This window comes from Micropterus salmoides, unplaced genomic scaffold, assembly GCF_014851395.1.
Source record: "Micropterus salmoides isolate LMB-PRFRI ecotype aquatic unplaced genomic scaffold, ASM1485139v1 Ms_hic_scaffold_17, whole genome shotgun sequence".
NCBI classification, from domain to species: Eukaryota; Metazoa; Chordata; class Actinopteri; order Centrarchiformes; family Centrarchidae; genus Micropterus; species Micropterus salmoides.
In genome coordinates, this window is record NW_024040817.1 from 28,352,967 (window position 1) to 28,373,423 (window position 20,457).

A 20,457-nucleotide genomic window follows, 5' to 3' on the forward strand; every position below is an offset into this window, starting at 1 on the left:
GTGATTAGTACTGGGTCCATTCATTTAAAGAAATGGTCCAACACTGCTCTTACTATGCAGCTTTTAAGTCAGTAACATTTTATGACTTCTGTAAAACTACACCTTCGAGTCATTAATTGTAATTTGTTCAGTGCGTTTCAATACTGAGTGAGGTGTGAAATAAAACTTCTGTACCAATGTCTTTCATGGTGAGCCGCCTGCGGGGCTTTAGGTGGGGTTGGGAGGACTCCACAGAACCAGGAGGGAAGGCCACATCTCTCCTGATCATGGGTTGCTGCACAGGGGCCTGGCCAATATGGGAGGCGGGTACTGGGGGTCCGGCTTTCTGCACCTTAATGCCCGGATGAATGTAGGGGGACTTGCTGGGTGACGTCCTGCTTTCCATTGGCCGGGGCATGGGTGCTGGGCTCGACACCTGAGGAATGTGGTTCTGGGAAGTCTGGTAGGTGGATGGCAGGGGTCTGGTCATGGGGGGTCCAGAACCACCGGGGCCAAACGGCGGCTGCCGCTGGTTGACGTGGCCGGGCCACTGACCCTCGTGGTTCATGCGTTGGTCTGACGGCATCATCTCCTCGGAGCGGTTCATGCCGTGGTAGCCGGGGCCCTGGCCTGGTACAGGAGGTCCCTGTCGGTTGGGATAGTTGGGGTAGCCCATCTCATTGCGGCCCTGCCACATTGGACCCTGGGGGCCATCGGGACCTGAAGGCATGGGGGTTGCCATCATCTGGGGAGGCATTGGAGACTGGGAGTTGGGGCCTGCAGATGCCGGTCCTCGCTCCCGGCCGAAAGGGAAGGGGAACTGGTTCTGTGGGCCTGGTGGTCTGCGATCCCCTCCAGGGTATGCATTATACTGGTTATACATGTCCTGTTGCCCTTGGGGCCCCGAGGACTGGGGTCCTGGCTGCTGCTGACCACTGTAGGGGACGTTGTACATTTCTCCCTCATGGCGCTTGGCTGGAGGCCCATACCCTCCCTCTACAGGACGCTTATAGTTCTGTCAGAGGACAACATTCAGCATTACACTTAGTATCTTTATGCAACAATATTAACAAGAATTAATGCTTAGATCTGTTCAATAGGTTATAGGAACATTTACCTTTAATACATGTATGGTAAAAAAATATTTTTAATTAGGGAAATGTTTAAAAAAGAGGAATCAAGTTGCAATAACAGCACTGCAAATGCTGAACAAAATGTTCTTACCGGTTGCTGCTGTGGATACATTCCCGGCTGCTGATTTGGGTACGGGCCACCAGGGGGAGCTCCTTGGCCAGGGAACTGATTGGTGTAGGAGTCATGCCTGAAAACAATAACAAAAGTTCACACCATTAAATTTCACATTTCGTCTTTACAGTAAGTGCCAGTTGTAGTATGAAACTCCAACGCGGATGCATTCTTTTCAAAAGAGTACACTGGCAAACTGCCTTGAAATCACCATCTTTGTCCTTTAATGAAGACCAGTGTTAGCAGTGCATGGTACTAACCGTTGCTGTGGAGGAGGGCGGCTGGGCGAGTACATCCCTGTGTCGGCTCCAGAAGGCATCATGTTGGGCTGAGGAGCCCCTGGTCCCATACTGCCGTCAGGACCCATGCCTGGCTCCTGTCTGTAAACCCAACAAACATCACTCAGCAGCTGATCTGACTTAACTTCATATTAGGTATGAACAATATGGATTTTTTTTAAAAGCCGATATGATAAATGATGATTACCTGCTTCTCATGGCCAATACTGATAAGATAACTGATAATTTCGGATTTTAGTATTTTAGTAAGTTAGTTCATAACCAGTAGTTTATGCACACCTGAGTGAGTAGTGAGCAGAGATGGATGATTTCATATTCCATTGCTCTGACCTAACCAAATCTGACTGACCTCACGATGGTTAACACAACAAAAACAGAACAGTTGGAGCCCTTCAAATGTTTTTTTCCCTAGTATAGCACATCAAAAAACTTCAAAATCACTGATATGTTTGGCCCTCTGGTCTACACTGTGTGGCTCCACCAGGTGATGCTGTTTGACGTCATGAGCGCGGCAACAGGCCAATCTTGTCAAGCACTCTGCAACCCTTTTATTTATGTTCTACAGATATACAGTCATTATAATTATACAACCATGCTGACCGCTTGGAGAACAATGCAGTATGTTTACCTTCGGTCATATCCGTAAGGGTACTGTTGCCTCTGGCCCATCTGCATGTTGCCCATAGGGCCTGGTGGGCCCCTGTTATACTGTTCTCCCATCCCACTGTTGGGACCTGGTTGCATGAACTGCTCTCCAGCTTAAAAAGAAAAAGACAGATTATTGTTGGTTTCAGCTCTAACGGAACTCCTACGGCATTCTGATCCGCTGGTTCGGCCGTCTCTCACCTTTCCTCATGCCACCAAAGGGGTCCTTGTTAGACTCGTAGGGCCCCATTCGACCCATCATCTCTGGGCCCCCCATCCCAGGCTGGTAGCCCTGTGAGTTGGGAGTCATGGCATTCCTTCTGGAAAACGCCGGGTCTCCGCCGTCAGCAAACGGGTCCTGGAGATTAACGCTACTCCTGTAGGAGGGCAGGAGGCTTGTTAGTGAAATACAGGGGGATCATTCATGCTTTGTTTCAAAATTCTTGTTAATTTCTTGTTTTGAAGGTTTTAGAGTCTTGCCCCTACTAACTATTGCTTGGCACCCAAGAAGAAGTTGCAAGTGCAAGTTCAAGAAATGAGATAATCATAGAAATTGTGTTTTCCATCTGTAGCTTTTAAGACATTAAGCAGTGTGTGGACCATGTGCTGCGCCTGCTGCTACTGCATTTATTCTTAGGTGTTTATTTAACTATACGTTTTTATACAATTTTCCAAATCACATTTTTAACAATTGTTTCTCTTTAACACTTATTAACAAGCTGGTTGTGTGTATATCCTAACATGACCTACCATTACATAACTTACAGCATATTTTTCCGCTTGGTGTTTTCTATTTCGGGCTGCAATGATGCAATTTGTATTCATTTATTTTAACAGGGATCCGTTTCATTTTATTGTGATGCCTCCTGATATTGTTGACGTCACAGAAACAAGATGTTGAGGCTTCTAGCTCATACCTGACGCCAGGCATCGGAGGCATTTGCGTGTGCGGGGTGGAGGCTGGGGTCGGGGGCTTCGGGTCTCCCCCCTCTGCCATCGAACTACTGGTGGACTGAGGGGTCTGGGGTCCTTGCAGGGATCCGGAGCCAGCTGCAAAACAAGCGTATACATGCTGAGTACTGGGCAAAGACGATAAAGTCCTCCGGTTAGTAAAATTGAACGATCCTAGAGAATTCAAAGCACATCCCCTCTCCTCCCTCCTCTCTTCAATCCAGTAAGGAAAGCCAGAGCTGATAGCTGATAGTGAGGCGGGATAGTCTTGTGGATAGGCTGAGCACTGCTGGGGAACACACGCTGGCTTTTGGCAATCCTAAATCCCATTAAGAAATTCCAGAGCACCGCACAGAGGAACACCAGTTTGTGTCAAGCTGACTGGCTTTTGAGTGCGCAGCCAGCGAAAAATCTTCCAGCTCATCACAGCATGCCAACCCCCCCCCACCCCCCCACCCCCTTCCTCAGCCACCACCGGGGCTCTTGGAGTCACCAGGAAACAATGATCTAAACCCGGACTCTTGACAGATTACTGCCTGACCTGTAGAGACAGGGGACGGCACGTTGTGTGATTGTGTGCATGACTGTTCGTGTTGTGTGTGTGTGAGAGACATAGTAGCGTTCATCCTTAACTTCAGCTCAGGACTTCTCACTATTAGCACGGCAGTCTGATGACTCACAGGTTCCCATTCATTAAACTGGCACACACACACACAGAACACCGGGGTCACTTGCAGGTCACATTTATTCACATTTTCTCACATCATCCTATCGCCTCTCTAGCGCTCACACACACACACACACACACACACACACACACACATTAACAGGCTCCCCCTCCCCCTCCCCCCTCTGGGCAGGGATTTCCCTCTACTAAAGATGAAGGGAGGAAAGGGGGGGGGGGGATCTCATGAGGATGGAAAAAAAATAGAATGGCAAAAACAGTGTGTCAGAGAGTGAGAGAGAGAGAGAGAATAGCGTGACTTTTACGCACACACATACACACACATCCAAGCCGCTTCTCCCCATTCATCATTTCTGGCTCAGTACTAATCTCCAGGGAGTGTTGCCTTGCGCCTCTGTAGCCCTGGGCCAGGCACCAGGCAGCGAGGACACGCCACTGACGTGACATTGCTATCACCAAATCACCTCCTGCCCCACGCAGCCACCCCCCCGTCCCAGCTCTTCCTCCGTACTAACTAGAGGGCTGATGCCAGCTGACAAGCACCCTGATGCCTCCTGTAACAACACCCCGGCGCTGACTCAGTGCCCCGTGTCTGACAGCCTGGGTCTCCGCCAGACTGAAGCAACACGTGGTCGCTCCTGGTGTGGTTGCTCCTGGCAGTTAAAACCTGAGTCCCTCCAAAACAAACAGCTTCCAGGCGACACATGGTCCCAAGGACCGCCCCCCACCCCCCCCTCATACCGCCCCCCTTAACCTCTGATTGACTGCCAGTTTACACGCTGACTTTTACCCAACATTCAGAGTTCATTGAAAGATTTGGCATGCTGTGTCTGTTCGCACAAAAACCAACGGGTGGATTCTGAAAGGACAAGTCTTTCGTCATGTCCTGTGCAAATGCCAGGGAGTATTCCCCCAAGAGATGTGTTCGTGGAACTGTCCAGAGGATGTGGTGCACTTCTATGACTTACAGCTACACCGCCGCCATTTACAACTCCTCCAATATCTGCCAAAATAGCGGTGATTTATGGAGGATGGCAGCCGCATACAGGAGATGACAAACGATGTTCTGAGATTGGCTTTTAACACTGCAATTAATAGGATACAATAAAATACACTAGTTTATAGGGCAGATGATGTGAGGCAAATAGGGCAAGGAGGATGTGATGAATTGCATGGAAACCACACTGCACCCGAGGGAGAAAGGGAAAAAGGAAATAGGCTTTCATTCACTGGACACGATTGTGATTTAATGCAGACAGGGAAATGGTGATGAGGTGGAGGAGGATGACGGCGCTCACCTGGGCTGGGAGGCTGGATCTTGGGCTGGTTCTTTTTGGTGTCTGTGTTGAAGAAGTCCGGGGGCGGGTCCTCGCCGCGCTCAATCTTGCACTCAAAGGCGTACAGACACTGGATGTACTGTTTCTTGAGCGAACTGGCCGCGCTGCTCGACGTGCCCACGTTCAGGTTGGTGGCCAGCTCCCTCCACTTCTTGTTCTTGTTCACCTGGTGGGCGACAAAGGAAGGAGGCGGCTCAGAAAGCTGCACACAACAGCCTCATAAGAATTACTGTGATGTTTTCATCTGTGATCAAAAGGTGGAATCCAGGCGTACCTGGGTGAGGCCGCCGATCTCTTTGACGGACACATAGAGTCTGAAGAGATCGAGAGGCTTGCGTCCCACTGCCGGCAGGTTGTTCATGCCCATGGCCTTCTCCTCGGCAAAGGCTAGGAATCGATCCACCCACATCTTCCTCTCTGGCTCTGGGCCAAGCTCGTACAGACGAGTGATCTTCTCGTTGGTGATGGTGGAAGAGCTCGACTTCTACAGGATAGACGATGGGAGGAAATCATGGGATGAGAAAACAAAAAGGCTCTAATGTGCAATGAGAATTTCAGCATGTGGATTTTGAACTTCTACCTTTTTGGATTCTGGCTTGGGAGTCCCTTCCACTTTGTTGTTCATTTTCGGGGCAGGGGTCATTTTGTCCATGCCAAACTCCGAACTTGGAGCCATTCCTGTGTTGAACGGTAATAAGAGGAGGGTGAAATATAAAAGGTTACCAGTCTTATCGCCCACATTGGTACAACAACCACTTGAACATGGGCTGCAGTTACTCACCCGGGGTGTTGTTGGGCATATTTGCTCCCATTGGATATGGCCCTGGCCCTGGCCCTCCCTGGTTCATCATACCGTGCATGCTATTCATGCCTGGGCCATATGGAGGGCCTGCTCCCATCATGCCCTGGGACATGTTCGGGTACCCAGGTGGCCTAGAGTAGAGAACGCTTGTTTAGACACTTGGGAAAAATGAGACACAACAAGCTGATAAAAGTGCATTATTGTCACAATGAAACACCCAGAAATAAGTATCTGAGGGTCTGGCATGCTTTCCATGACTTTCTGTTTCATTCTGTAACATCTATGCTATTCCTTGTCTTGTGTTTACTGGCTTCAGCTTATTCTGTAGGAAATATCAATTTACGTCATATGATTCTAGCAATTGCCAAGCCCACGAGGGCCTCTCTGTAGGCTGAGCTGGCACGCTCGCTGGGGAGAGATGTGATTCACCGATGTCAGAGACCATCTCCTGCTCTCTCATTCGCTCCACTTTTTCCTTTTCTCTCACAGTCAAGTGTTTGGTCTGCTGCCATCTACTCTGCAGCACACTCAGGCACCAAAACACACAACAGACCGGCTTGCACGTGGGAAGAGCCAATCATTTTTCATGGTCACAAAACCAGCACATATAATCAAGGACACACACACACACACACACACACACACACACACACACACACAGCTAAACATTCAGGCTGGAGAGTCTGAATAGAGTGCGTCATACTGACCCTGGACAGGCAACTGCTCCCTGACACACTGATGTAGCCAGTAGCTGTAAGCACCCACCTGTTGTGTATTGAGTTTGTTGGTCCGTGGTGCATGGAGGGGCCGCCATCCTTCCTGTTCATGCCTGGAGGGGGGCACATCCCGGACGCCACCTGAGGAGGCATGCCGGCCATGTTTGAGCCCATCCCAGGACCATAGGGTCGAGCACCCATCTGCCCCGGGCCTATTCTGCCAGGTGGGATGCTTCCATACTGAGCCCCGGTGCCCTGACCAGGCATGGGGTTCATGGAGCCGCCCATGCCGGGGCCACTGGGGTAGTTGGCATTTGGCATCCCTGTATAGCCGGGCTGCCTGGGGTAACCTGGAGATGTCACAGACGGACAGAAATGTTGTTTTTTTGCCTAGTACCAGCAATCATCTGTTTATAAACCATGTTTTGGTCTAAAACAGGGAAATGTGTGGCAGGACTTATTCTCATCTCTCCCTGACGAGATAAAGAGTTTCAGCAGCCGCGGTTCTTAATTTACCTCTATGCTGCTTGTTCTGACAAGCAGCCTGATGAAGCGGGCTTTATCTGGCCGCTGCTGTTCGCTGCTATGACTCATAGCAGCGAACTTCTTCAAAGCCCACAGAAACCATCTGAGACTTCAAAGTGAAGTGATATAATTTCATATATGATATATGAAGTAAGAAGAAACTTCAAAGCGTTTGTGAAAATCAGGGCTATCTACAAAACTGTGGTGGTTGCAGGACGACAAATGTAAACTCATTCACATTATTTTTGGGGTATGAAAAAAAACACCTGCGTGATATGACGGAGCTTCCTCTTCTCTCCTCTACTATTTCGTTAAACAGTGTAGAGGGCCTGTTAAAGCAACACCGCCTACACTTCTACCCTGAGGCCTCACCTTGTGGACCATACTGGGTCCCCTGAGGCCCGTAGTTTCCCATGGAGTTGTTCTGGGGATAAGGTCCCATTCCACTATGCATCTGGCCTCCCGAAGACTGGCGTGGAGATAAGGCGGAGCCAGGTTGTCCAGGGGACCCGTATGGAGGCATCTGAGGGTTACGCATGTACACTGGAGAGGATTGGGAGGGAACATCATCAGACGCGCGATTCTTCATTCATAAAAACTCTGCATGTGCTTCAACACATGGTTACATAACACGTTATGGCCCTGTGTGAAGAACCTAGCTCTTTACCTCCTCACAGACACACAGTAGTAGTACAATGTGTCTGGCTGCTGTTACCCTCATTTGACCAGGCAAGTAGACTACAAGCACATACTTATTTAAAAGACACAGCCTGGAGGAGTGTTCAGGAGGAAGGAAGGCATACAAATGCAAACAATCACACCTAAAAGCTGCTGAGGTCCAGACTCACATTCACTTTTGGCTGCTGAGCTGAGGAGGAGTATGGGGCTTTTATTTTAAATACACCTCACAATTTGAACCAAAAGCCACTTGAGGCATGTCTCAACACTCACCCCTGTCCTGGCCCATGGCTGACTGGTTCATGGAAGAGTGCATGATGCTGTCCGACTGGACGCTGGGCGGCCGGGGAGGCATCTGATTACCTGAAGGGCAGCAACAACACAAGGGCTCAGGAACTCGAAAAGGACTTAAGAAATCTGACTGCTGTGGTTACCTACAGTCCATCCAAACGATGAAATATTATCCATAAAATTAACATAAACCAATCAAATCCAAAACAAAAAAATTAAATAAAAACAAAGAAAGACTATCCTGGTATCTGCCTATTAAACTGCTCTCCACACAATAAGTTGTCGGCGGCATCGTAACTTCTGTTTCTCTGGTGTCTGGATGGTTTACTAGCATCACGTTAGGAGAAAATGTTCCCATCTGGCATGTCACTTGTCACAAATGTGATCTGTTGCATTTGTGAGCGAGCAAGTGCTGAATAAAAACTCTAAATCAGACTCCTGCTTGTTTGCTGGATGTCTCACACAGCATCCAGCTCAGTCTATGAAAAATGTATTCAAATTATTTTTCCTGGTTAGGTATTTTTAGCAGGGATCCTTTTTATGTTCAGCCTTTGGCAGGTAAACTATTATCACTGCATTCAGTTTCATACTGCACGTCGCTTATGTTTGGGACAGTCCTGTAAATAAATCTGCATTTGTTCTCTTTCAGAGGCCCTTTGCTATATTCTTGGTCATTTAATTTTTCTTTTAAGGCTATGTTTCATCTCATTACACTGAATAATTTCAGTAATACATTTGTGTTTGATCTTGGTTGTTTTTCCAGTAACAATGCATCAGCCTTCTGGGTGCCTGCTACATGGATATAAGACTGTCCATGTGAGTTATATTTCATTCCGAAAGCATGGTTTGAGATTTCAAAGACCGCTTCAATGCACGTTTTCTGTGAAAGGAGCAAAGTCTTGGAACTTGCTACAAACTGCACACCTTTAAGAGAAATGTCAAGTCCTGGTTGGTTTAGCAACACACTTGTACTCACGTCTAGTCTCCTGTAGTCTCTGTTACATGTGTTTTATTGTATGTTGATATACTCATTTTACTTCCTTTTATCTTCTTTTTCTCTCCCATTGTCTTTTTTCTCTCACTATTTTACTATTTTATTTCTTTAAAAGCCCTTCTAGGGAAGGGTGTTGCGAATTAGTAACGGCTAAAAACACAATGATACACACACTGGATTGCTGCTTTCAGTTTATCTATGCAAACTGGGTCGGTCCCTGTTAAAATTAATAACTTAAATTTAAGGCCTTCCATTTCAAAAATAAATAAATATTGAAATGAAGCTGACATTGAAGATGCCAAAATCTCCAGTACTATACATACAAAAAAAAGTTATAATACTATAAATAACCAAATAAGTCCAGAAGTGTTCCATACTGTAATTCTGATGCTGCTGTGAAATCCTGAGCAAAAACAAGACCGTCATTTAAAAATGTAGATATCTTATCTAAGTCTTCTTAGTATTCTGTCTTTACCTGGCACAGCAGCAGGGGACAGAGGACCTGTGCGGGAGGGGGTGACGCTTGCGGGGGAACCCACAGGTGATGGCGAGGGCCCACGTATCCCTGGCAGGTGGGGCGAAGTGTGCGGAGAGAAGGGTGACTGGGCAGGATTGCTCTGCTCACCCTGACTGCTGGACACCCCTGAGGTACTGACGCCGGGGCTCAGGGCCCCCTCTGCACCGGTGGGCAGGTCGTCGATGGAGCCCGACAGATCCTGAAACAAGAGGAGCAACATAGGTTAATGATGGGATTATACAGGGAAATTAAGTTAGTCTCACCTTTTAACATGCTTTGGGTTTCTCTCAGTGGAAATGGAAGTGACGTTATTTGATAAGATTTTTTTTAAGGTGGAATGAAATAAAATAAAATTTACTTTGACCGTTAAAATGCATGATAAAACAGCAACATACTTTGCAAAACACACACAGACACAGACTTAGTTCAAGTTCCAATGTCCAATCTATTGTTCATTCAGAAGAACAGATTAGACAACTGCCTGTAACTGTAAAGACGGAGCTGGAAGCTGTCAATATTACCAAGTACCTTTTTAACACCTAATTCATTCTCTTCAAACACGGCAAATTTTATTCTATGCACCATTTCTTTTTAAGTTGATTTTTTGGGCATTTCTGCTTTCTTAACATAGCAATAACTGGAAAGGAGAGGGGGGAGGACATGCAAAGGGCCTGGGAATCACACCTGGAGACTTTGAAATGAGACGGTTTGGATGGGATTGGTTTGTAAGAATCAAAATTTCCAAGACAAAAACCATCAAACAAAAAACGATAAATGATATCAAGGCAAATCAGTCTGTGTGTGTAAGCAGGGATGTAAATAAAGCCCAGTTTGGTTTTAAAATATAAAAAGGCTGGAGAAAAGAACTGAAAAATGTGATTCATATCCAGGTTTTGTCCTGCACATTCTTGAATGAGAAGGGTGAGAGCATTTTATTTCAGTCATGTCAAAGTCAAATGAAACCAAATCAAGTGAATGGAAATCCAAATGGCCACTGTTGCGTTACCGCAATCTTTGCCTTCACCAGGGTTGTGTCTGTTATTCTCTCATGAGACTGCCGGCCCTATTATGGCGCAAGCACACATGCAATCACAATGACTTCTTGAACATCATCACTCCTATAATGTTGATAATGATCCATCTTGGCAAGGAAAACTCTGTGTGGCTTGCAAAGATAAAGCTTGTGTGTATGTATGTATGTATGTATGTATATGTGTGTGTGTGTGTCTATGTGTGTGGGGGGCATTTTAAGCAAGTCATCCCGGGAAACAGCTGAAATAATTGGTGCTGGGCACGGGCTCTGGTGCCATGTGGTGTTGTTATTGAGCCTCGCTGGCTGTGACACAAAGACAGCCAGGCAGGCAAGAAGGTAGGAAGGCAGCCGGCGGTGATTATGTTTGTGGGAAGGTGAATGTTTACACACTGGCCACTCACGTGGAGCCCATGTGCTTGCTCAGAAATGCAAGCTCATCTGCCAGTCACATCGGAGGAGGGAAAAAATGGGAGGGAGGAGGAGGAGGGAAAAAAAGCACTCATTGGAAGGTGGCCAACTATTCCCATAGAAATCTCACACTCGCAGGCTGGCTGCAGCCCCGAAGCCGGCGGTTTTGCACTTGAAACAGCGCCCGTTGCTATTTTTGGGATGTGACCTGATGGAGGAACCCCAGAGGGAGTGACAGGAGGAGAACGCTGATTCAGAATCCACCCTCCCTCCCTCCCCCCTCCAGTCTACCCCCACCCTGTTCCCTCTGCCCTCCCTCCATCTCTTCCTCTCTTTTTCTCACTTCGGCGACTGCACAAACCCAGGCCTTTCCGACCTGCACAGGAGACATGGCAGCTACACAACCATGCAAAAAGCAGCAGGAGGGCTTTATGTATGAAAACCACACTCCAAAGTGTTTCACACTGGCCGACAACCAATTAACGTTCACAAACGTAAAAGCAGGTCAGAACAAGGCACAGCCACACTGCGTGGAGCAGGGAGATCTTAATGCTCTAGAGCAGAGAGCACAAATCAAACAGCATGACATTCCTTGCTTAAACAACCATGGTGAGATCCTTTTTCCAGCAGCCAGCATCGTCAGCTGACCTACATTCCCCCTCTTCCCAGCCTGCACCACCCCACCTCCACTCAGATATCACAAGACCGGTCATCTGACACTGGGCTCGGTCTGAAGGCCCTGGGCCAGCCACCACGATGACCACCTCAGCAGCTGCCACGCTCAAAGCTTCAGAGATCCCCACACAGAGCCGTTTCCCGGCCACGAAAACCCTCCCACACCAACTCCTTCGTGACCCAGACCACGGGGCAAAAAGGTCAAGGGGTCGATTCCTGGGGAGTCACGTCTCGGCAGGAGGTCACTGTGGACGGCTGACATACACACTTCAGTGAAAAGACAGAAAGAGGGACTGAAAAAGTATTACCAAGGCCAGATCTATCCTGTTAAAAAAACAATGGCCTTTAAAAGAGGGATTCGGGTTAGCCTACTCCTGGGGTCGTTTAAGCAGAATGAGGATCAGTTGAGTAAAAATCTAACAAAAATGAGCAACATTGGAGAAGTGGAAGTCTTCAGTCTTGCCACCATTACCTAATACATTGTTGAATATGACTGAGTATTAAACCTCTTTACGTTTTTGGCACTAAGGTCAGCTGTCAAGTATCAAAACCCATCAAGTGCCAAAAACTGCCATTGAATACTTCCTCACATTTGTTATCCTTTGACGAGACAGTTTCTGACTTAAACATCTGAATTTTGGCAACCGTTGAATGATGGAGTAGAATTATTATCATTTCCACTGTGTTGTTTTTACCTCTGCAGCCGCAGCACAGCCCCCCAGTGAGAAGCAAATAGCGTTGTCCTAGCAAAAGGAAAGAATGAGTCAAGACAGGGTTAATGAATGTCACAGAGCAGTGACAAAAATGTGGTGAAAGCCCTACATCTTGGGTTTGGTGGCTGAGGTATTATACTGAGTGAAATAAAAACAGATCTATCAGCATACCCCAACAAACAAACTACCTGAAATGATTCAATAGAGGGTTAAAATGATTTAGATTAGACAAGTGGATTCAGATTCAATAAAATGCAATTGAGCCTCAGTCCTGGTTACTATAGGTCTGACAGGGGGGTTTGCCCCCTGATTGGAGTCTGTGACAATCTTGCTTGGATTTTCTTTGGTGTGAAAGACAGAATTTCTCTGCAAAAAGAGCTATTGGTGTGAACGCCACCCACGGGAACCAAAATCAATTGACAAGATAAAATACTGACATAGTAAAATAGTATATTATTAACTAAAAAAAAGTAGATTTAGTCTTAAGTTACTGTTTAACATTATTTTGTTAAATGGACAGTTAATAGGATTTGGTATCAGAAAAACACTGGCGTCATTGGCACGACAAAGTGTAGACAGTTGTACAACAAGAACTTATGACAAAATCAAATCAACAAAAATAAAAATCTAATGCAAATCTCCAAAAACATTCTCATATACAGTCCACCTGCCATACCAGCGTGTACGCAGCATAGAGGGCGAGCTCTTTAACATCCTGTAAATATCTGACAACTGACAGCTCTGGTCCCTCAGCCTGGATGGGCAGAAGCATGGCACACACACACACACACACACACACACAAGCTCCTACCTACTCCCACTCTGCAGTCATTGATTTTCCAGGCTCAATACTGCACAGCACCAGCCTGTTCTGCTGACTGCACAAGCCGGACAGCGAGAGGAGAGAAGAGGAAGGGGTGGGGGAGGGGGTGGGGAGGTTGGTGATACTGATGCTGCTTTGGCTCGGCTATTCAGCACGCTCATCATTAGAAGGCAAATGATGAAGAGGACGTGGATCAGGCATGAGGAGGAGTGGGGCGGCTAAGTTTGAATGTGGGGGTTTATGAGCTCGGAGGAAGGTTACAGCGGCATTTATCTATATGACAATTATAGCAGGAGATAACATGAGGATATACAAGGGCACAACCGTTTTCCAACGCGACAACAGGAAGAGGGGACGATGTGTGAGCTGTGTTGTGGAGAGAACGAGAGAGCTGCAGCTCTTTCTGTGGAGCTCCAAGCTCCTTTCTATGGCAGCCATTTTGTGTTTTTTCCCAGCACTGCCTAACATGGAACTTCAGAGCTGAGAACTGCAGAACAGTGCTCATGATGTCTGAGGGTTGAAGGGAGGCAAGAGAGACAGATTTAAAACAGTGTTGTGTTAAAAATCCAATAAATATTCCTGAAAAACATTTTCTCATAATGCAATTATTGTTCATGAATGTGGAAAATGGCAGAAAGTCTTTAGTATTCCCATTATTCCCATATTCTCCACTGCTCTTCTGAGTGTGCCTGTGCTGTCTGAGTCATCTGCTCTGCTCTCCTCTCCGCCGTCCTAATGTATTCCATTTGCAGATTACTTCACTGAATCAATCAAGCCCGACCTGAGCCATTAGTCTGCCAAACCAGCCCATTTCTTTCTTCTTCTTTTTTTTGTAGGTTGTGGAAAACAGAATGTGGGATAAGAAGGGTAGCGTGGCTGCCCTGAGATAATGAAACGTATCTGGATTGTGTCACCCTGGCCAGTGTAACTAGATCTAGTGGTGGGGGTAAGGAGGGAGATGTGGTGTGGTGTGGGGGGGCAGAGTTCATCCCTCAGTCACACACTCTCCCTGACCCACTCTTCTCCGTCATTCTCAGACCTCAGGATTTCTCAACCGCCTGGGCTGGCAGGCGTCCTTGTTCTCAGGCCTCCAGATGCTAAACGCAACGTATAAGGGTGGAGGGTGGTGGGGGAGAAAAAAATCTCACTCTCTCCAGATTAGCTCGCACACACGCTCACATACCCCTCTGTGGAGAGGTGATAGCTGAGGAAGAGAGAGTAAGGAGGGGAGGGAGGTTGGGGAGATAAAAGAGGGAGGGGAAAAATGGCTGCATCTCAAGGGCTGCCATGGTTACTGCGATCCACGTGGTTGACACATTAGAGCCGACACAGTCCCTCCCCCATGTTGCCGCCATCCCCCTGTCTCTCTCTCTCTCTCTCTCTGCGGCCTCCCTGCGTGCCTGGCAGGGTCACAGTGCAGTCAGCTACTACAAAAGAAGCAGCCCGTCATTGTTACAGGAAACGCAGACGCACCAAAGCTGTGCGCTCCCCCACCCCACCCCCACCCCCGCTTTAATTACACACTCAGCCTCCGGGTCGAGGCGGCCTGGGAGACACACACACACACACACCCACACGAAGTGGACAAACACAGAACAGCAAAACCTTGAACGTCTTTCCCTGATGTTTATGTTTACATGCTGACGACCTCGTCAGTGAGAATACTCCAGCGCTGCGCATTTACCGCTTATTCATGGCGAAGTGGGCTTTTAAGATCCAAACGGGGTCATGGGAAAAGTCATCTCTTCCCTTTTAAGCGTTAAGATCAAATGAAATTTTCTCTGCACATCTCCTGAAGGGGTTTCTCTTCTCCTTCTCCCAGCTCAGCCTCTGAACGTGCCGACTTGACTTCACTGAGCCCAGTAGCATATTATCTCCAGACCTCAGTCACAGCGCTTCTATCTGCACGCACAGATGACAGATAGACCGTAGGCTCTCCGACAAAACAAAATTTAGGCTTCTACTCTTTTGAAACCACCTGTAGTGACTCCATGCTTCAGTACCGTGGGAGGACAGCAGAAAATGTTCAGGCGCTGAACAAGACGGGCAGACGGGTGCTCCCGACGCCTCAGCCACCTGCCCAGAGGGTTCCAACTGCATCCAGGGGCCGTGCAGAGCCACGAGGAGCTTCCGGGAAGTCCACCAAAGGCTTGGAGAGAGGAAGCTCTAGCCCCAGCTGGAGGTTTGCAGGGCTGAGCTCAACCATAAGGGGGCACTCCCATCCCACTATGAGGGAAGAACTGGAGAAAGGAGGAGAAGCAAGGCAGGCCCCTGCCTCATACAGCAGCAGCAGCCATTACAGGGTTTCACATACAGCACAGGCTGAAGAGAAACTCTCTATATACAGTTAGAGCTACCTATAGGTGCACCAAGTTGCTATTTCCCATTGCATCCCGTGATATAGAAATGAGCCGTTGAGCAGATGGCTCAAAAACGCTCAGTAGATGAAATGAACGTGTGTGAGTCCTGTTATCTAATTTTTTCAAGATGTAGGCAAACGACATGCGTGGCCAGCGAACACGCCAGTGACACAATGCTCAGATACTGGGAGCACCCTACTGGGGTTGGATATCTTGTCTGGAGTATCAGTGCCACAGACACAATGTCTACTAGCGCCACAGATGAGCTACCTCCAGCTCCCCAGAGATCTCCATTACACTGATACTTTATCACCAGCAGCCACGTGGGAAGGATAATAACAACACGGACAAAAAAGTACAAGATGAAAGAGCGCACCAGCATTGTTCAGAAAAACAGTCTGCTAAGGCATAAAAAGAATTGATCAATACGGTTCTGCTTCAACATTCCTGTGTGACGCTGACTTGCACTCAAAAAAGAAAATAAAGGCCAACTATGAATCTTAATCAATAAGTAGTGAGTTGTTTTTTTTAATGCTTCACATTTGCCTAATTGAGCTTCTCTGTGGGGGTAACAAAAAAGGGGGTGTGCAAGGCACACAAACACCACAGCAGTCTGTGTGTAGCTAACACCGAGTAGATGGGGAGTGGGGGGGTGCGGTCTGATTGCCGTGAATAATGGGGAGATGGTGTGTGCATGGGGGGCCTTTTGTAGAGATCACAATAGTTGCAGGGAGTCCTAGGCAGCACACAGATGCCCAAGTGAGGCAGGCAGCTGCCCAGCCCGAGGTAAGGGGTGCTGAGATACAGAGGGCGAAGGGGCTGAGGTTGTGGGGGGGGGTCTGTGGATGGGGAGGCTCCAGACCCCTACAGCCAGTCTGCCTGCTCTCCAGAGCAGCAACGCCCCTCCCCTTCTACTGTCACACACACAAACACACATACAGCGTGTCTAGAGGGCGCTACCAAAGCAATGACACTACCAGTGAATTAACTGGGGAGACAGGGAAAAAAATAATATAGAGGTTATTTCATAGAGTGAGAGTTAATTTCATTGTGAGGCCGTTTTCATCCATCCACGCTCAGCAGCTTGTTCCAGCGAGAGCAGTAGAAAGCAGAGCACAGACAGTGCTGCAGTCAGCCACAGTCTTTGTGCTGCAAAACTAGCTCAGCCCAGCAGAAATGGAGGCAGAGGGGAGGGGCATGGGAGAGTGTGTGTGAGTGAGCGGAGAGAGCAAAAGGGAGAGTGTTCTGTGTGTGTGTGTGTGTGTGTGTGTGTGGTGTGTGTGTGTGTGTGTGTGTAAGCTCACAAGAGCAAAATAGGGCTTGGGTTTTAGCAGGCTGAGAAACAATTCACTGAAGCAAATGCAAAACAACACACTTTGTCAGCAGATTGAATTTTCTCAAGTACATTAATTAAAAATCACATAGAGGAAAGAAAGGGGTGAGACAGAGGGGGAGCAAGGAGAGAAACAGACGAGCGGAGAGGGAGGGTGAGTGAGAGGCACCCTGGAATCTGAATAAGACATGTCCACACAGGAAGCAAGGCCCCCAGAATAGCAACAGGAAACTGGCCCCGGACTCTGAATACTGTCAGCGTCAGAGCCTCGCAAAACAAGGCTGCGCTGCACAGCGTTATGAAAGCTGATTTACTGAGAGAGGGGGGAGAGAGAGAGAGAACGAGGAAGGCGAGGAGGAGGAGAGCGCAGGCGAGGGAAAGAGAAAACGAGAATTTAGACAGAAAGAGGAACGAGAGAGAGAGAGAGGCAGAGAGAGTGAAATATAAATATATAAAAACAGAAAGAAAGAGAAAAATGCAGCAAAAAACAGAGTGTAATATTGAAAAAGGCACGGAGGGGGTTGGGCTGGGCAGGAGAGGAAAAAAGTGGGCCGGCCTTGTCAGGCTGATTGCTCCAGAGCTATGTCGCAAAAACAAGCTTAGCTGCAGGAGGAAAGTAGAGCTGGGCTGGGCTGAGCAGGGAATGAGGATTGAAAAGGGGGGGGGGGGGGCTCAGTGTCGATCAGCACCAAGACTGGAAGATCCCTCAGTTCCAGATCAGGAGGCTTGGCACATAACATTAAAGGTCATTAAGGGGGGGGGGGGGGGGGGGGGGGGGGGGGGGGGCGTGTTATGATGTGGGTGGTCCCTGGGCTTTGCAAATGTACTGGATGAGACTGAAATTCATGCAGTGATGTAGTGATAGACTGGTAGAAGGAGGACCAAACTAGGACCTCCAGTTAAGAATTAGCAAAACAAAAGCAAGAATGTATGCCTTTCACCATTACTCATTAGAAATACTCCAGTTAGGGGCCTCTTATTTACCACATATTTTACTTAAGTTGTGAATTAGGGCTAAATAAAAAAGGACCTGAAGCTACTCTGTTAAACCATTATGAACAAGCAACTATCACCGACCCAAATAAAGTACACAATGTAAACCCTAGGCCCTTCCTTTGAGATAAAACCACTCCAGATGAAGCCTCTTATTTGCAAAGGCATGAGGACCAGGAGGATGGAGGACAGAAAAAAAAACAAACTCAAGCGCGAGAGTGTGTGACCAACATGTGACCTTCCTCTCAAGTCTGGAGCACATTCAGACACATCAGAAAAGAGGAGCATCACAACCAGTGGGCGGCCCTGAGTGGGATTAGTCCCACAGTGGAGAAAGGGTGTACAAAAGACCTGGGAGGGGGACAAGGAGGTGGTTTTGGAAAAAAGGGAGCATGGTGGGAGGGAGGAAGGGAGGGATGTAGGTGGTGGTCCTGGTAGTTGTTCCCATTCCCATGGGCTGACATAGAGAGGAAGTGTCACTTCCAGGGAGTATGAAAGCCGGACAGTGACAGCAAAGACTCTGGCCTGCTTTACTTCAGCTGTAGACACGATGGAGGAGGTGAGCTTTTGTATTAGCTCCTGCAAGGAGCTTTCACAAGAGACATAATTCACTTTCATAAATAAAGAGGCCAGTTCCCTTGAAGAATATTTCTTCAAAACATGACCCATGAGTCAAGCTCCACCTACACGGGATCCGACATTTCCCATAATCTAACTATATAGCAAATTTCATTAGACCTTCCCTCCGTCCTAAAAGCACACATCTTAAACTAAACTCCACACCTCCCATTTTTTAACACAGACTTTGCACTCAACATTTCATGTCTCAAGCCCATACTGAGATTATCCTGATGACAACACTATGACATCAGATTTAGCTTTTCAACATTTTGAAACTCCCTCCAGAACTGCTTTCACAAGCTGTGCAGTACACAGCATGAAGAGTAAACTGATTCATGTGGAAACCTGGTGGAGTTGCCCCTTTAATCAGCAACTATGGTTATTCATTAAAGACTAAGTCAATAATAGGTCATGTTTTATACAGAAAATTACAAAAAAGTACCTCTTTCTCTCCCTCCTCTTATCTTTTTGCTTTCCTAGAAATAACATTACTGTTATTACGTCACAGGAGCATTAAGACCAGACAGACTAATAGTTGCACTGCTTATTGTACTGTACTCTCTATAAGTTGCTTTAGTTTTTTATCAGCTACCTGACTACACTGTGAAAGTGTAAAGCCATTTCCATGAAGACAACAGTTACGGGGAACTGACAGTGTGGTAAATACTCAACAGTTAAACTGTGCATGTGTGTGGAGCCAGGAACCAGCTCGACCTGCTAAGCTAGTTCCACTCTGGCTGCATGTTTTTCCCCTCCCTCCTCCTCCTCTTACCCACAGCTCTTTTCACAGGCTGACTGTTGCTTTCCTACCTGCGCCTTCCAGCAGGCGCTGAGCCTCCTGTACTCCTTTATTCCCACCTCAACGGCGGCCTAACAGACGCTGGGTTTTTAGCACCTGGCTCAAACAGACCCATCTGTGCTCTGGATGAGGTGATGTCTGCCTGACTCTCTGCGAAAGCTACTAAAGTAGCTAAAAGGATCTTACTCCTCAGCCACCGATGGATTCAAACACGTTCTGAGGCAGATTAAAACAAATCACCGCAGGTTCTTACAAAATAAACACATTTTTCCCCCAGCAAATGAAACCTGCCGATCTGTTATCTTTACCCAACATTCTGTCAGGTGTATTTTAATTTGGAAAACACACTATTTGCTTAACATGATGCAAGTCAGTTCATTTAAGATTAAACTATGCAACACTTCCTTTATAAGTAAAGGTGCACAAATACGTATGAGTACTGATCTCTTATTCGGAATCAATCACAGGAATAACCTGCATCTGTTGTATTTATCAATCTGCCAATTAAAGAAAAATAAAGTAATATGGAAAATATGATACCTAACAGGAGGACAGACAATAGGTTTTTTTGTGTTGCACTTGTTTGCTCATGAAACAAAGAGCTTTGTAGTGAGCTAAAAAACTGCTAATCATATGAAATGCTTCAATCCCACTGCATATATGATATCAGAGTTTCAGTACTAGTAGCAATGTGTTTTTTTTATACTCTACTTTGAATTGCATAACATTTTTTTCAATAAAAAATCCCCTTTTCTAACCTCACAAATGCCATAGTGTTTTGTTGTCCAGCAAAAAAAAAAAAAAATCCATACAAGAGCTTTGGATCGATTTATGCTCAAAAATAAGTAAACAAGAGTAAGGGGACACATCTTTTAAAGCATTTCAAGAGTTTTTGGAATCCATGACGGCTCAGACCTGCTGTCATCTTAACAAATAACAGTCCACACTGACTCTAAGACACACCAAACAAATTTAGGCACTACACCCGTTTCTTTCCTCTCCCAGTCTATATTTTGGACAGCTTGGTGAAGCTGC

General features: G+C 47.1%; 1 protein-coding gene across 2 annotated transcripts in view; it reads right to left on the reverse strand.

Moving 5' to 3' along the window:
• The window catches only part of arid1ab (AT rich interactive domain 1Ab (SWI-like)), a 52,061-nt gene that overhangs the window by 2,258 nt on the left and 29,346 nt on the right, over window positions 1-20,457 (reverse strand). The window contains exons 5-19 of one of the 2 annotated variants that reach the window (XM_038725458.1): window positions 12,476-12,523; window positions 9,623-9,863; window positions 8,136-8,225; window positions 7,557-7,727; window positions 6,709-7,009; window positions 5,923-6,074; window positions 5,722-5,819; window positions 5,416-5,625; window positions 5,103-5,307; window positions 3,086-3,218; window positions 2,370-2,545; window positions 2,152-2,281; window positions 1,485-1,604; window positions 1,204-1,300; window positions 175-994 (exon numbers count right to left, since the gene is read on the reverse strand). In XM_038725458.1, coding sequence (XP_038581386.1) covers window positions 175-994; window positions 1,204-1,300; window positions 1,485-1,604; window positions 2,152-2,281; window positions 2,370-2,545; window positions 3,086-3,218; window positions 5,103-5,307; window positions 5,416-5,625; window positions 5,722-5,819; window positions 5,923-6,074; window positions 6,709-7,009; window positions 7,557-7,727; window positions 8,136-8,225; window positions 9,623-9,863; window positions 12,476-12,523 — 2,992 coding nt within the window. The remainder of the gene's footprint in view (window positions 1-174; window positions 995-1,203; window positions 1,301-1,484; window positions 1,605-2,151; window positions 2,282-2,369; window positions 2,546-3,085; window positions 3,219-5,102; window positions 5,308-5,415; window positions 5,626-5,721; window positions 5,820-5,922; window positions 6,075-6,708; window positions 7,010-7,556; window positions 7,728-8,135; window positions 8,226-9,622; window positions 9,864-12,475; window positions 12,524-20,457) is intronic. The other variant, XM_038725459.1, reaches the window with a different exon arrangement.